The sequence below is a fragment of the Pelodiscus sinensis genome, chromosome 1 (genome assembly GCF_052426305.1).
Source record: "Pelodiscus sinensis isolate ZL-2025 chromosome 1, ASM5242630v1, whole genome shotgun sequence".
In the NCBI taxonomy this organism is placed as follows: domain Eukaryota; kingdom Metazoa; phylum Chordata; order Testudines; family Trionychidae; genus Pelodiscus; species Pelodiscus sinensis.
Window position 1 is genome coordinate 357,433,583 of NC_143052.1, and position 16,382 is coordinate 357,449,964.

The 16,382-nt window shown below is 47.2% G+C and overlaps 1 protein-coding gene across 1 annotated transcript; it reads right to left on the minus strand.

Moving 5' to 3' along the window:
• Positions 1 to 4,228: 4,228 nt before the first annotated feature.
• LOC142827691 (olfactory receptor 52R1-like) lies at positions 4,229 to 5,227 on the minus strand. Its single transcript, XM_089777352.1, has one exon. It carries the CDS (start codon positions 5,174 to 5,176, stop codon positions 4,229 to 4,231), a length of 948 nt encoding a protein of 315 aa, XP_089633478.1. The 5' UTR covers positions 5,177 to 5,227.
• Positions 5,228 to 16,382: the final 11,155 nt, after the last annotated feature.

The following is a 16,382-nucleotide window of genomic DNA, read 5'->3' on the forward strand; positions in this document are numbered from 1 at the left end:
AGGTGCTGGGCAGAATCAAGGGTCTTCGATACTTCAATTCAATTCAGCAAGACGTTATTCAATGTGGACAAAGGGAGAGTCCCTGGTACTAAAATCAGCCAGAGCCCCTTGAGCAAGTGGAGTATTGTGTCCAGTTCTGGGCCCCCCACTACAAAAAGGATGTGGATGCATTGGAGAGGGTCCAGCGGAGGGCAACCAAAATGATTAGGGGGCTGGAGCATATGACTTATGAGGAGAGGCTGAGGGACTTGGGTCTGTTTAGTCTGCAGAAGCGAAGAGAGAGGGGGGATTTGATAGCAGCCTTCAACTTCCTGAAGGGAGGTTCCAAAGAGGATGGAGAGAGGCTGTTCTCAGTGGTGACAGATGGCAGAACAAGGAGCAATGGTCTCAAGTTGTGGTGGGAGAGGTCCAGGTTGGATATTAGGAAAAACTATTTCACTAGGAGGGTGGGGAAGCACTGGAATGGGTTACCTAGGGAAGTAGTGGAGTCTCCATCCCTAGAGGTGTTTAAGTCTCGGCTTGACAAAGCCCTGGCTGGGTTGATTTAGCTGGAATTGGTCCTGCCTAGAGCAGGGGGCTGGACTTGACCTTCTGAGGTCTCTTCCAGTTCTATGATTCTATGATTCAAGGAGCCCCTCCCCTTGCTGTTTTATAGCACATGGCAGTTACATAACAGGTTACATAACACAAACTTCTAAACCAATCACATTCAACCTTTCCATATATGGCTTTGTTTGTCACATGCTTGTACTTCTCCACTCCACATGTTGAGTTCACCTCCCTCCTCTTGGTCTTTTCTAGACTGTTCCTAGGGTGGTGAGCCACAGCATGCTTCTTTATGCATACCAAATTTCCAAACCACATTTTGTTTAAAATGAACACATGCATACCCTTCAGCTGCAGTACTCCAGATGTGGCCTCGCCAGTGCTGAATAAAGACGAGTATTCCTTGCATCAGAGTCCTTTCAGACAAGGCACAGAGCTGAGATCACTGGTCGCCCCCCACCCCTGTGATGAGTCGTACAGACACTGAACCACTTCAGATCCGAGGAAAATGTAGTTTGGGGCCCATCTTCCTGGGATACCGCTCTCCAAATGAGACCAGAACCCCAATGAATTATTTGGGTGAGCCCCCTTTAGCAATGAAAGGAGGAGGTGCTACTGGTTGCTCTTTCAGGTAATAATTATTTACACTGGGCTTGATAGTAAACAAAAGTGATTTTATTAAGTACAAACAGTAGGATTTAAATGGTTATAAGTGAGAACAGACAAAGCAAATTAGACTGTGAAATTAAAATAACAGAAAACACATAGTTAACTCTAACACTGAAACCTCAGTAGGAATGTATGATAAACGATTCATGTTCCAAATAAGCCTCGAAGCCAGGGAAGTCTCCTGTTCCCTGTGGTCTTTAGTTATCCCCTTAGATGTGCCATCCCAGCCAAAGCCAAAGAAAACTGCTACCTTCCCGTGGTTTTATAGATTCCACTTTAGGCGGGAATTCTCTTTCTACATTCCACTCTTCCATGGACTATGACATGCTCTGTCCCTATCTGTTGGGGTGGCCATGTGATTTTCTAAGACCAACCGCTGCTTGGATTCAAAGGACGAAAGAGGCTGTTTCCCTCAATATCTGGGTGATCACTATAAACACCCTGGATGGCTTGGACTTGCAGGTTTAAAACCATGAACCATTCCATACTCCATAGATAGAATCAAAGAATACTAGGACTGGAAGGGACCTCGAGAGGTCATCGAGTCCAGTCCCCTGCCCGCATGGCACGACCAAATACTGTCTAGACCATCCCTGATAGACATTTATCTAACCTACTCTTAAATGTCTTCAGAGATGGAGAGTCCACAACCTCCCTGGGCAATTTATTCCAGTGTTTAACTACCCTGACAGTTAGGAACTTTTTCCTAATGTCCAAACTAAACCTCCCTTGCTGCAGTTTAAGCCCATTGCTTCTTGTTCTATCCTCAGAGGCCAAGATGAACAAGTTTTCTCCCTCCTCCTCTTGAAGATCACGTTGGCGGCATGAAGGTCAAAATGACCCCACATGTTACAGTGAAGTTGAAGAGAAGAGCAAGAATGGGACTTGAGAACGGGACTTGAGGAGGATAAGGCAAGGCAGGGGGAGATCCTTGGCAGATTAGATGGCTCAAAGGGTGGAGTTTTGAGGGTGCAGTTATCAGCAGAGAGAAAAGTGGCAACTCAGTTTGTTGTAATTAGACTAACTCCACATCATATCATGCTAATATGGCACAGACATGCCCAGAAAGGATTTAAATGTCTCTGACTCTCAGTAGTGTATTCAGAAAAGATGGCCTAGAACCATAAAATCGTAGCCGATTAAGGTTGAAAAAGACCTCAGGAGGTCAAGTCCAATGCTCTGCTCAAAGCAGGACCAACCCCAACTGAATCATCCCAGCCAGGGCTTGGCACTCCTCTTAAAAACCTTTAGGCATGGAGATTCCAACACTTCTTTAGGTAGCCCGTTCCAGTGCTTCAGCACCCTCCAAGAGAAATCCTAGAATCACTAGAACTGAAAGGAACATCAAGAGGTCATCAAACCAGTCCCCTGTCCTCACAGCAGGACCAAGCACTGTCTAGACCATCCCTGACAGGTGTCTGTCTAACCGGCTCTTAAATATCTCCAGAGATGGGGATTCCACAACCTCCCTGAGCAATTTATTCCAGTGTTTCACCACCCTGACAGTTAGGAACTTTTTCCTAACGTGCTACCTAAACGTCCCTTGCTGCAGTTTAAGCCCATTGCTTCTTGTCCTAACCTCAAGAGGGAAATTATTTTTCCCAATAGCCACCACTGAGAACAGGCTAGCTCTCTCCACTTTGGAACCTTACCTAAGGTGGTTGAAGCAGATATCAAAACCCTGCACCACCCCACCCCGCATTCTTCTCTTCTGGAGACTTAACAAGTGCAAATCCTTCAGTCTTTTCTTGTACGTCACGTGCTCCAGCCTCTTAATCATGTTTGTTACCCTTTTCTGGACTCTTTCCAGTATTTCCACATCCTTTCTGTAGTGGAGGGTCCAGAACTGGATGCAATATTCCAGATGTGGCCTCACCAGTGCTGAATAAAAGGGAATAATCACTTCTCTAGATCTGCTGGCAATGCTCCTCCTACTGCACCCAATATGCTGTTAGCCTTCTTGGATACAAGAGCACCCTGTTGACCCATATTCAGCTTCTCGTCCACTGTAAACCTCAGGTCCTTCTTCTGCAGCACTTCTGCTTAACCAGTCAGTCCCTAGCCTGTAACGGTGCTGGGGATTCTGCCATGCCAACTGCAGGACTCTGCAGTTCTCCTTGGCCTATTCCTCTAATATGTCTAGGTCACTCTGGACCCTATCCCTAGCCTCCAGCATATTTACCTCTTTCCCTTGTTTTGTGTCATTCACAAACTTGTTGAGGCTGCAATCCGTCCTTTCATCTTGATCATTAATGAAATTGGTGAACAAAACCAGCCCAAGGACTGACACCTGGGCTGTGTCTACACTGGGCCACTTATTCCGGAAAAGCAGCCGCTTTTCCGAAATAAGCTGCGAGCTGTCTACACTGGCCCCTTGAATTTCCGGAAAAGCAGTGACGATTTACTGTAAGAAATCAGCTGCTTTTCCGGAAAAACTATGCTGCTCCCGCTCGGGCAAAAGTCCTTTTTCCGGAAAACTGTTCCAGAAAAGGGCCAGTGTAGACAGCACAGTAGTCTTTTCCGCAAAAAAGCCCCGATTGTCATTTTTTGCGGAAAAGCGCATCTACACTGGCCACGGATGCTTTTCCGGAAAAAGGGCTTTTCCGGAAAAGCATCCTGCCAATGTAGACGCGCTTTTTCCGGAAATACTTATAACGGAAAACTGTTCCGTTTTAAGCATTTCCGGAAAAAGGTGCCAGTGTAGACACAGCCCTGGAGAATACTGGCTGCCAACTAAATATCGAGCTGTTGATCACTACCCATTGAGTCTGACAAACTAGCCACCTTTCAGTCCATGTATCCAATCCATACCTCCTTAACTTGCTGGCAAGAATTATGCAAGATGCGCTCTCAAAAGTGTTGCTAAAGCCAAGCTACACCACATCGACTGCCTTCCCCATATCCACAGAGCCAGTTGCCTCACCATAGAAGGCAATTCTGTTGGACTGACTCAATTGATCACAACTGCTCTGCAAATAGCTCAGTTAGAGAACCAGAGCAAAAGGAGAACAATTTAGGTCCCTTTATGAGAAATGAATTGAAGTAGCCTGTCCCGGATCTGTTTGGTCCTCAGCCCATAGATGATGGGGTTTACCATGGGGGTCAAGAGAATGTACACATTGGCAATCAGAATATGGAAATGCCGGGGCACATTGTGGCCAAATCGTTGGGTGAGAAAGGAGAAGAGAGCTGGGATATAAGAAGCTAAAATGACACAAAAATGAGAGCCACAGGTCCCAAAAGTTTTGATCCGGGCGTCCTTTGTGGGGAGGCTGAAGATGGCTCTGAGAATCTGGATATAAGATGCAGTGATAAAAAATACATCCACTCCAATCACCAAGAATGTTACAGAAAGGCCATAGTAACTAGCGATGCGAATGTCAGCACAGGCCAGCTTCACCAAGGCTATGTGCTCACAGTATGAGTGGGGAATAATATTTGTTTTGCAATATGGCCACCAGCTTGCCAGGAAGAGTTCGGGGAGGACGAGTATGCTGCCGCGCAGCACTACGGCCAGACCAATCTTGGCTACAACAGGGTTTGTGAGGATGGTGGAATGTCTCAGGGGATCACAGATGGCCACATAGCGATCTAACGCCATGGCCATGAGGAATCCTGACCCTATCGCTGAGAAGCAGTGGATGATGTACATCTGGGTGAGGCAGGCACTGAAATCGATCTCCCTGGAATTGAACCAGAAGATTGCCAGCATTTTGGGAATGATGGATGTGGTCAAGACCAGGTCAGTGACGGCCAGCATGCAGAGGAAATAGTACATGGGCTCATGGAGGCTCGGCTCTGTCTTCACAATGAACAGTATGGTGAAGTTCCCCAATATGGCTATGATGTACGTGATGCAGTATAGGATGGAGATCCAGGCATAGGCTGTCTCCAGGCCAGGGATGCCCAGCAGGATGAAGGTGGAGGGGTTGGTGAAGTTGGTTGTGTTGGAATCAGGCATGGAATAGGCGAGAAGGTATCCAACTCTGAGGCAGAAGGTTGTTTCCTACATTCACCATATATTCCTCTGATGTCCTGTATGTGCCCAGGGTCAAAGGCGATGGTCACAGTACAAATACCTGCATGGAGAGACAATGTAAATATGAGATATACATGCACTTTTGGAAGCTATTCTCATGGATGAAGCAAATGTGTCACCCTTCACAAACTGAAACAGAACATTTTCGTTAGTTGGAGAAATGAGCTATGAAGAACTGACCCTACTTATGTCAATTCCATATTTAATGGGGCACTGTACGTCAATCATTCCTAGTGGTCATTCCTCATTGATCTGTAATGCAATGAAACCCAAGATAAAGTATAAGACCTTTCCATACCAGCTTCACTTATGCACCCACCTTATCACATTGTAGTTCCCTAGTTTATTGATAAGAAGAATATGCAAGACTCAATCGCATGGCTTACTAAAGACTAGGTATACCACATCTACCACTGCTCTCTTATCTTCAAGGCTTGTGATGCTGTCAAAGAAAGCTATTAGTTTGGATTGACATGATGTGTTTGTGACCAATCCATTCTGACTGTTATTTAGCACCTTCTTGTCTTCCAAATGTTTGCAGATTAATTCCTTGAGTAGGTGCTCCATTATCGTGTCCTGACACAGACGTAAGGACAACTGAGCCACAGTGTCCTGGTTAACCTTATTTTCCTTTTTATAGATGGACACTATATTTGCCATTTTCTAGTCTTCTGGAATCTCTCCCGACTTCCATGATTTTTTCAAGGTAATGGCTAATGGCTCCGATACTCCCTCGTTTGGTATTCTACGATTCATTTCATTAGGCCCTGCTGACTTGAAGACATGTAATAATTCTAAGTAAGTTTTAACTTGTTCTTTTCCTATTTTAACTTCTGATCCTCCACAAAGAGGGTACATGATTCAGAAGAAGAGAGCAAAAGAAGAGAGTTGATGATATTGCAGTGGGCAAAGAGAGACTAATTCAAAGCCAATAATATCTATAAAAACAAAGCGCTTCACAATTGAGATGAATTATCAGCTAATCTGATTACAAGGAAAATTCTGAAAGAAATGGGAATGAAAATTGGGAGATCTTTCAGAAGAGTTTATTAGTTACCGGTAGTTAATAAAAAATGATTCCACAGTCAACAATGTAGACAGCTTTGGCAAAAGAAAACAAACAAAAAACAACTACAAAAACACACACAAAAAAACCAAATCGAAAAAAGCAAATGAAAATAAAATTGAGAGGCAAAGTGTGAATAGCAATTAGGAGGGAAAACAACCATATATTAGATATATGGACAATGAAAAATAGAACACTTGCAATACAAATCAGGCATCATGAAAATTGAGAAATTACAGTCAATTAATCATGGAGAAATGCATTCATGGCAGGGTTAAGAATCAGAAAAAAGGAAGTTGGTAAGTATATGAAGAACTAAACAATTCCTAGAAAAAAATTAGGACAGTTCTTAGAGGGAGAAAGGAAACAGTTTAAAGTTGCAGAAAAGGTTGATGTGTTGAAGAAATAGTTGTGTTCTGCATTTGGAAAGAGGCAGTGTGAGGTTCTCTTATCACCTGAGGTGATGGGATGCTTCCTAGAAGATTAGCTGTCAAGGAGGATGTTCAGCAACATCTACGGAAGAACCTGAGAGTCAAACACCATAGTTACAAGCAGACGAATGAACCGCACATCATATTCAGACCCAGAAGTGCACAATCAGGCAACAGCCAAGGGAAATAAAAGGGAGAGGGGCATTCTTATTAAAAATTACATTATTAAAAACAAAGGCATTAGTTCAAAATGAAGTCTAGGAGAATAATTAATGGCAGTCAACTATACAGTCCATGGAAAAAAGTTATTTTGAAACAAACCCAAATACATCCTTCAGAGGACACATTTGTTTGATCAATGGCATTACATACATGTGATAAACTTCTATTTCTCAGAGACATTTGTTTGAGTGAGGGAAATATTCAGATACAAAATGAACACTAGAATTTCTGTAGAGCAACACATGGAATCAGTCCTAGCTCTGAGGCAGTTCTACAGTTTCATGAGTTCAGACAAAAGCAGTTCAGATACAATTTGGGGAGAAAACCAAGACTGACAGAGTTGGTACACTGAGTAGGCCGTGTCTGGCATACCAACGGCTCTGAAGAATCCTGGCAAAGAAAAGGTTTTAATTCAGTCACATGCAAATGTATTCTCTCAGAAAAGGAATGCAGCCTGGCCCAAGGACTAGGGAGCTATATCACGGAACACAGTGGCACTAAAAGACTCTCCGTGGAAACCCAACTCATCATGAGCTCCAAGTGCAATTCTGTGGCCCAAAGGGTGGATATGACCCATGGATGCCTAAACCAGAGAGAGGTGAGTTGGATAAGGAGAAGGATTTTACCTCTGCACATGGCATTGTTGAAACTGACTATATGCAGGTCTGGTGTGCACAATTCAAAATGGATGTTGAAAAATTGGAGAGGGTGCAGAAGCCCCCACAAAAACAATGAGGGCAGATGTGATAAAATACCAGTGAAAGCCTGAAAGAAAGTAATCTCTTTATCGTATTAAAAAAATGATCAAGTGAGAAATTCATGGGAGAAATTGTGGTAATCACTCACATTGCAATCTTGCAGAGAAAAACAAAGCAAGGCCCAGTGGATGGAAGCTGAAGCCAGAAAAATTCCAGTTGGAAATAAAAGGCCAAACAATTAGCACCGAGGGTGATTGACCGTTGGGAGAAACTGCAAAGTAAAGTGGTGGTTTCTCCAACTCCCTATGTCTGGAGACCAGGTTGGATGCTTTTCCTGATTTATTTGGGAGCCATCTACACTTGTTAATCCACATGGCAGTGAGGTGGTGGCTAAGTCAATGTTTCTGCTCTGCCCCCAGCTTGCTTGGCTGCTTCTCTGGCTCTGGCCACTTTGGCTACGGCCAGTGTGGCTCTGCTCCCATCCCATCCCGGGCCCTTCTTTCCCCTTAACTCTGCCCTTCTCTGGCCCAGACGGCCACACAGATAATGAGACCAGCCCTGATCTCCTGACATCCTCATTGCCCTGTCTGCTCTGTCAATCTGCCTGACCTGATTCACTGGCCTATAGCAGGGCCAAAATTTCCCTTTTCTGGACCCTGCTACAATTCTGAAACAGACACGATCTTCACACAGGCACATTCACATCAAACAGCATCACAATTTACCAGCATCATGTTATATTAAAAAAAAAAAAACCAAAACACTGAGACTGAACCAAAGAACATAGAATTTATGTAGCATCCAATGTCCACATCTTTGAATTATATGTTGTACTATTCATTAAAGCACTGCACAGAACCAAAACCAGACTCATCTCTTACGTTAACAGGCACTAAACATCTGGAAGTACCTGGGACTGTCGTAAGACTGGTGGTTTCTTATCCATATTCTCTGTTGCCTTGTCACTGGGTAACACCCAGTCAAAATGAGGGATCTGGCCATTTTCATCCAAGTTTGGGATTGTCCCATCGGTTTCACTCTCCTTCGGGACATGCTGTCTGCCTCCAAGGAGACTAAAAGTTTTTCCTCGTCCCTATTTTCTACGCTCTCATCCCCTTCACATTAAAGCTGAATAGTGAAAAACAAAAGTTGGGGATCTTTTATGAGCAACTGCAATGTGAGGATTTGACTCCCCTATGTCCTGTATTTTATTAGATCTCTGGCATCTAGGATTACAAATGTTGCTGTTGTTACCAGGCCTGATGGGAGACACACTGGACTTGTGATTTCATGCCCACTTCATATGTCTGACTTCATCCCCTCTTTTCCAGCTCCTTTGCAGTTTCGAACGTTAACCATGTGGACTGGAGTGTCCCACATTAGTGTCCCACATTGACTGCTTTCTGAAACTATCAGGCATCACAAATGAAGTTCGGAGGAAAGATGCGTTGCCTGCATGGCAACCAACCGTGAGCACCACCATACTTTCCAGCAGCTGAAAGTCAGGGAACATCCTCCCACTACCCGATTTTAACAGCCAGAGCCCTGCAATGCAAGAGGAGGAAGTAACACTCTCTGTGCATTGACACGCAACTGGCTCCAAAGGATTTTACTTGGTCTTACTTCGATGGGAGTTTTGCCTCAATGTGGCCAGAACAAACTACATGCCACAGCTTCACAATTTGGCCTTGTATGGTACATCAAGTGGAGATATTTAAGAGTAGGTTAGATAAATGTCTATCAGGGATGGTCTAGACAGTATTTGGTCCTGCCATGAGGGCAGGGGACTGGACTCGATGACCTCTCGAGGTCCTTTCCAGTCCTAGTGTTCTATGATTCTATCTTTCCTCCTGATGGATCCCCCTGTGCCACTGACATGCAGCCACCTTGGGGCTGGAGGCCATCAGCCAGGGGCAGCTCATAGGAAAAAGTGAGATCTTTCCCCATGACATTGCAACAAACTCACCATCTGTGGCAAGGCCCCTGGGCTGTTTAATGGCCGTGCAGTGCAGAAAAGACCCCCGACTTACTCTGTATCCCAACATGCCCTCGTTGCACTGGGGTTTGTCGAGCAGGGGAGCTCCTCACCAAGAGATGGTTCTGGTGAATTTGGAGATGGAAAAGTCTTCTCTGGGAATCCCCCTCCGGCAGCCGCATCTCCACCTCTCTCAGGTCAGCATCTGCAGCAGCCTCCCACGCTGAGAGCCAACAGAGAGGTGTGCACTCTTTATAACAGCCCTAGGCAGTCCCAGAGGAGTTTGCTTTGCCTCTGGGGGAGAAATAGCATCTGGATGCAAAGAGGTTGGGGACAAACCTACAGGTGCTCCTGTTCTCTGTATCTAGCTTCAGGAATAAACAGCAATTAAGGAAGCTTTGAAAAGGGAGAGGAGAACTCCTGGGCTCTGGGCTGAATCAGGGAGAAATTGGCTGCTCTGGGGGTTTGTATGTATTAAACAATTATAGTTGATTAGGAAGAACGCAAGAGATAATGCCCACGTCTCCATGGAGTCTGATTCTCAGTAAATACCCAGGATGGATACAGATACGGAGAAGGAAGACTGAGGAAAGGCATGAGCATTTCCTGCAGTCACACAGGGCTGTCACTAAGGGATCATAGTTCGGTGGTGAACTGAAACTCCGGGAGACATGAATAGACCTAGGTCACCTAAGCTGTGTCTAGACTTCAGGGTTTTTTCGAAAAAAAAGTAGCCTTTTTTCGAAAAAACTTCACCCGCGTCTAGACTACAGCCGCGTTCTTTCGAAATTAAATCGAAAGAACGCGGCTTTTCTTTCGACGGCGGTACTCCTCATTTCACGAGGAAGAACGCCTTTTTTTGAAAGTGCTCTTTTGAAAAAAGGCGTTCTTGAATGCAAACAGGGCTTTTTCGAAAGAGAGCATCCAGACTGCCTGGGTGCTCTCTTTCAAAAAAGCGGCTTGCTTTTTCGAAAGTACTGCTTGCAGTCTAGACACTCTTTTTTGAAAGAGGCTTTTTCGAAAGTATCTTTCGAAAAAGCCTCTTTCGAAAGAGGCTTGCAGTCTAGACGTAGCCCTAGAGTTTGAGTGTCAGGAGGACAGGGAGAAGCCAGGAGTTTTGACTTCCCTGACACATCCTCTTGTCAATCCATCATGTCAAGAGGGAAAAGGACTCCCTCTCTCACAGGGGCTGTTCTTAAGGTGGGAGGCTGAGCAAAGGCTGGAAGAGGGAGGTGGAGCCTTCCCCATTCTCCCAAGGTGAATCTGGGGGTTTCAGAACTAACTGGAGTGTGGGAGCTCCCTGCTCCCGTGAGGTGTGAACTCTGGGACTCCACTTATGCTCCCACTCAAGGTACATCTACACTGCGCCGCTATTTTGGGTTGCTTCCAGTATCCCAGAAGAGCTATTCCATGTCTTTTGAACAAGTCCATTATTTCGAAATATAATGGGCTCACTATTCCAATGCCCCTGTAAACCTTGTTCCATGAGGAGTAAGGGACGTTTCGGAATAGTGCTTTATTCTGAAATTTGGCACTGTGTAGACGGGGCCAAATGATGAAATAAGCTATTCCGAAAGAAGATTCAACTAAGCTCTTCAATTTGCACAGCTCAAATTGCGTAGCTTATTTCGAGGTGAGGGTGCAGTGTAGACGCACCCTCAGAGACCTGCCAATGCCTCACAGCCACTGGGGGCACTCTATGCGTATGTCTACACTACAATGTTAGTTTGAACTAACGGACATTAGTTTGAACTAACATTCATAGCCGCTACACAAGCGGTCCGCTAGTTCGAATTTGAATCGAACTAGCGGAGCGCTTAGTTCGAACTAGGAAAACCTCATTTTATGAGGCTTAAGCCTAGTTCGAACTTACTAGTTCGAATTAAGGGGTGTGTAGCCCCTTAATTCGAACTAGTGGGAGGCTAGCCCTCCCCAGGTTTCCCTGGTGGCCACTCTGGCCAACACCAGGGAAACTCTATGCCCCCCTCCCGGCCCTGGACCCCTTAAAGGGGCACGGGCTGGCTACGGCACAGAGCCACCCACCCGATGTCCCCCAGCCCTCCCCCTCTTCCTGGGACCAGGCTGGCGGCTCCCGGGAGCTTGCCCTGGACCGCAAGAGGCGGGCACCTTCCTGGGCTAGTGCGGACATCATGGACCTTGTCCACGATCTCCGCACTAGGCACAGGAAAGTGGCTGGCTAGGGCAGGAGAGCTGCCAGCCTGGCCACCCAGGAGCAGGTGTGCAAGAGAATCATGGGGGTCCACTGAGACCCCCGACCCTGAGCCCTGAGCTTACAATGGCCGTCCTGGATCAGACCAAAGGTCCATCTAGCCCAGTAGTCTGTCTGCCAACAGCGGCCAACCCTAGGGACCCTGGAGGGGATGAACCGAAGACAGTGACCAAGCCATTTGTCTCGAGCCATCCCTCTCCAGCCTTCCACAAACCTTGGGCAGGGACACCACTCCTACCCCCTGGCTAAGACTACTCCATGGACCCAACCTCCATGACTTGATCTCACTTCCCTTTAAACTCTGTTCTAGTTGTAGCCTTCACAGCGTCCTGCAGCAAGGAGTTCTGCAGGTTAACTATTTGCTTTGTGAAGAACAACTTTCTCTTACTAGTTTCAAGCCTGCTACCCATTCCTTTTCTTTGGTGTCCTCTAGTCCCTCTTTATGGGAACTCAGGAAGAACTTTTCTGTATGCACCCTCTCCACCCAACCCCTGCTTTTAGAGACCTCTATCCTGTCCCCCCTCCGTCTCCTCTTTTCTAAGCTGAACAGTCCCAGTCTCTGTAGCCTTTCTTCATCTGGGACCTGTTCCCAACCCCTGATCATGTTAGTTGCCCTCCCCTCTCCCAGCCTTTCTCTTCCCCTCTCCCACCTCCTTTTCCCAGTCTCCCCCAGTTTTGTTCAATAAAGACAGAGTCAATGTTGGAAGAAACGTTATCTTTATTTTGTACATCAATAAGAAGGGGGGCTAGGGAGGGGTAAGTGGAATGAGGTGAGGGAGGAATGGGGTACGAGCCCCCGATGGGGAGGACTGGGCTGGCTCTGCGGGCTTCTGGGGGTGGAAGCTCTCCTGCAGCCTCCCGATTGCCCCCTCTCCCCAGATGGCAGCCTGCGGCAAGTGCAGCCGGGCTGATGGCCGAGTGGTGTGATGTGCCCAGTGTGGGCACTCCGGGCACTCCAAGCCAGGACTGGTTTTCAAGCGGGGCACCCCTTAGAACTGTCTGTCCGGGGTGGGGGTCGGGACCCTTTAAGTGCAGCCCTCGGCTAGCCTGAGACAGCATCTCCACGCTCTAAGTCCTCCTCTGATGCCCTGCCGGCACTGCTTCCGGCCATCCTTGAGCCCTGTTCAGAGTCCACTCAATGTGGACTTGCTAGTTCGAATTAGCAAAACGCTAATTCAAACTAGTTTTTAGTTCTAGACGCCTTAGTTCGAATTAGCTTAGTTCGAATTTACTAATTCGAACTATGTTAGTTCGAACTAGCGCTGTAGTGTAGACATACCCCCAGGGAACAGACTTAGCAAAAGCAGCCCTAACAGAACATTCCCGTGGATAAAAGGCCTTACCTTCTCCCTACCCACCAGGTGCTGTGGAACAAAGTGGGCCCCATAGGCTTGGCCAACCCTTCATAGGCTTGGCAAATTATTATACATAAGACAACCGGAGAGACAACCGGACAGAGGGGCCATTGGCCAATGAATCCATGGAGCCAAGGCCTGTGGCAATTAGCCAGGAGCTCGACTCCAATTAGCAGAAGCAGGTAGAGCGGCTAATATCAGCCTTCCCCACATTCCTGTCAGCCCAGCCATGGTGGATGAAGGTGACGAGCCAATACGTCCCCACCATTCCCAGCCAGAACATGAGGGCAGGCACCAGGCCCCCCTCAAACAGATAGTGGGTTATTAGGTGCAGACGTAACTAGACATGACAATAGCTCTGAATAGTACAGAAGTAGCCAGAAGCTGCTGGGGTAGTTCCAAGTTCCTGGTCCCAGGATGGAGCTGTCCGATTGCGCACTGACTTCAGGAGAGTGCATGTCTCCTCTCTGTTTGGTGCATACCCCAGGCTCCAAGTGAACAACCACTCAAGCAGCTGGGTGCCACGGACTTTATCCCTCCATTAGACCTAACCAAGGGAGACAGGGAGATCCCTCTGAATGACCATCAGGTAAGAAGATTGCCTTTCCTTCACCATCCAGCCTACATCCGTCTACCAGGAGGCCAGTTGCATCACAATGGGACCCAGCCAGCCTCCAGCAGTTTATGAACTGACTCCTGAGCTCCCATAATTTGTACACTGCTGTGTACATTGTCAATATTCTCAAAACTTCAACAGGCTGCTGTGGGCCCCAGAGGATGCAGGCCTGATGGGACTTGGAGAGAACAGAACATGATGTAGCTAGACTATACTGTGGTGTAGAAATCTACTGCCCTCAATAGGCAAGGTGCATTCCTGATGGAACTACCCCAATGAAGAGCCAGACACAGCAATTCTTAGAGAGCAGGCTGCATAATCACTTCCTTTGTGTACTATACTCTGCCACATTCACTAGAAAGGGTGAGTGTCTGCTCTTAAATGGATGGCTAAGCTCCTTGCAGAAGAGGCTGTTTCAATGTCGTTCTTTGTGAAGGGCCCAGCATAAGGGCCCTGAACTTGAAGGAAGCTTCTGGAGGCTTCCATGAAACAAATCTTCATAATAAGTAATAAAGACAATAGTCCAGCTCACCCTCTTCTTTGCCTGTGGCTGCAAATGAAGATCAGCCCACCCTTGCCAGCTACAGAGTGTTGGTAACGGGAATAGAGATGGATACGGGGCTTCTCATCCGCTCAGAGAGGAGAATTTGTTCAGTCCCGGGGCAGGGCTAGAAAGTCTGCCTCAGCCTGGCACCTCCGATTCCAGGTCTCCCGGGAGACACAGAGAGGGAATGAACCGAGGGGCAGAGAGCAAACCCAACGCCAACGCTCATCCAGCCTCTGTCCTGCCTACAGGTCCCCCTTGTTCCAGGACAGCCCGTGGGGCAGAGGGAGCCAGAGGGCCCTTGTTGTTGATGAAGACCAGGACTGTAACCAGGTTCACAGAAGAACTAGAGACATTCATGGAGGACAGGCCCATCAATACTTATTAGCCAGGCTGGGCAGGACTGGCGTCTCTAGTTTTTGTTTGTCAGAGGCTAGAAATGGGCGACAGGGGAGGGATCACTGGATGATTCCCAGTTCTGTTCATTCCATCTGGGGCATCTAGTATTGGCCACTGTCGGCAGACAGGACACTGGGCTAGATGGACATTGGGTCTGACCCACTCTGGCCGTTCCTATCTTAACCTTCTGTTGGCATTGCTTTTACTAAGCCTGTTCCCTCAAGCAGGGCCCAGGGACTGTGCTGGGGGCCAGATCTCTGAGTGGAAGCAGAAATGGATTCCCGGGGTTCACCCCTCCCATGGACGGGGAGCTCCCACACGCCAGCTCGTTCTGAAACCCTCAGAGTCACCTAGGGAATGTCTAGACTACACTTCTCTGTCGACAGAGAAATGTAGCTTAGGCACGTCGAAATTGCTAATGAAGCAGGGATTTAAATATCCCACACTTCGTTAGCATAAACATGGCCGCCACTTTTTTTCAAAACAGAGCTGTTTCGGAAAAAACGGCAGTCTAGACGTGGAGCTGTTGAAAAAGAAACTCTTTTTGGAAAGATCCTGTAAACCTCAATTTTTGAGGAATACAGGATCTTTTGAAAAGGGGGTTATTTTTCGACAGCTCCGCATCTAGACTGCCGTTTTTTTCCAAAAAGCTCCATTTCGAAAAAAAAACGGCGGCCATGTTTATGCCAATGAAGCATGGGATAGCTAAATCCCTGATTCGTTAGAAATTTTGACTTGCCTAATCTACATCTTTCTGTCGACAGGGAAGTGTAGTCTAGCCACAGCCCTAGAGAGGATGATGAAGGTTCGAGGTGACTGAGAGACCGTGGGCATGGCCAGAAAGGCAAGACTCCTGGATTCTCTCTGCCGTCCGGCCTCTGCACAATGGGGCTATGATCACACTGACATTCCTAGGTCTTCCCAAAAACCTTCAGTGAAAGGGGCTGCACCGTATAATGATAGTTATGGAGGAGAATTACAGGTCTCTGATCCCTTATTGCCAGTCACCATGTGTGCTTGTCAGGCCTCTGTCTGTGTATTACCTACATACCCCTTCAGATCCTAGCGAGATGTACTCATTATCCTTTGTCTGTTCCTAATCGGTATAATTCCAAATACACACAAATTCACAGAGCAGCCAATTCCTCCCTGACCATGCCCAGAGCTCCAGAATTGTCACCTTACTTTGGGAAGGTCTTTTAATTGCTGTTTACTCCTACAGCTGGATAAGTAGCACAGAAGCAGAGACAGGCTGGTCTCCAGCCTATTTACATTCCCCCCTAGCATTTGAGCAAACCCCTCTGGGACTGCCCGGCGCTCTGTTATAAACACTGCACAGGCCTCTCCTGGCTCTCGGCGTAGGAAGCTGCTGCAGATGCTGGGCTGAGAGGTGTGGGACCCGGCTGTCTGAGGGAAGACTCTTCTCTCTCAGGATTCATAGGTACGGTCTCTTGCTGAGGGGCTCCCCTGCTCGGCCAAGCCAGTGCTACGTGGGCACAATGGCCTAGACAGTAAGGGTATGTCTAGACTACATGCCTCTGGTGATAGAGGCATGTAGGTTAGGTTACCCGGCATAGGGAAATGAAGCCGCG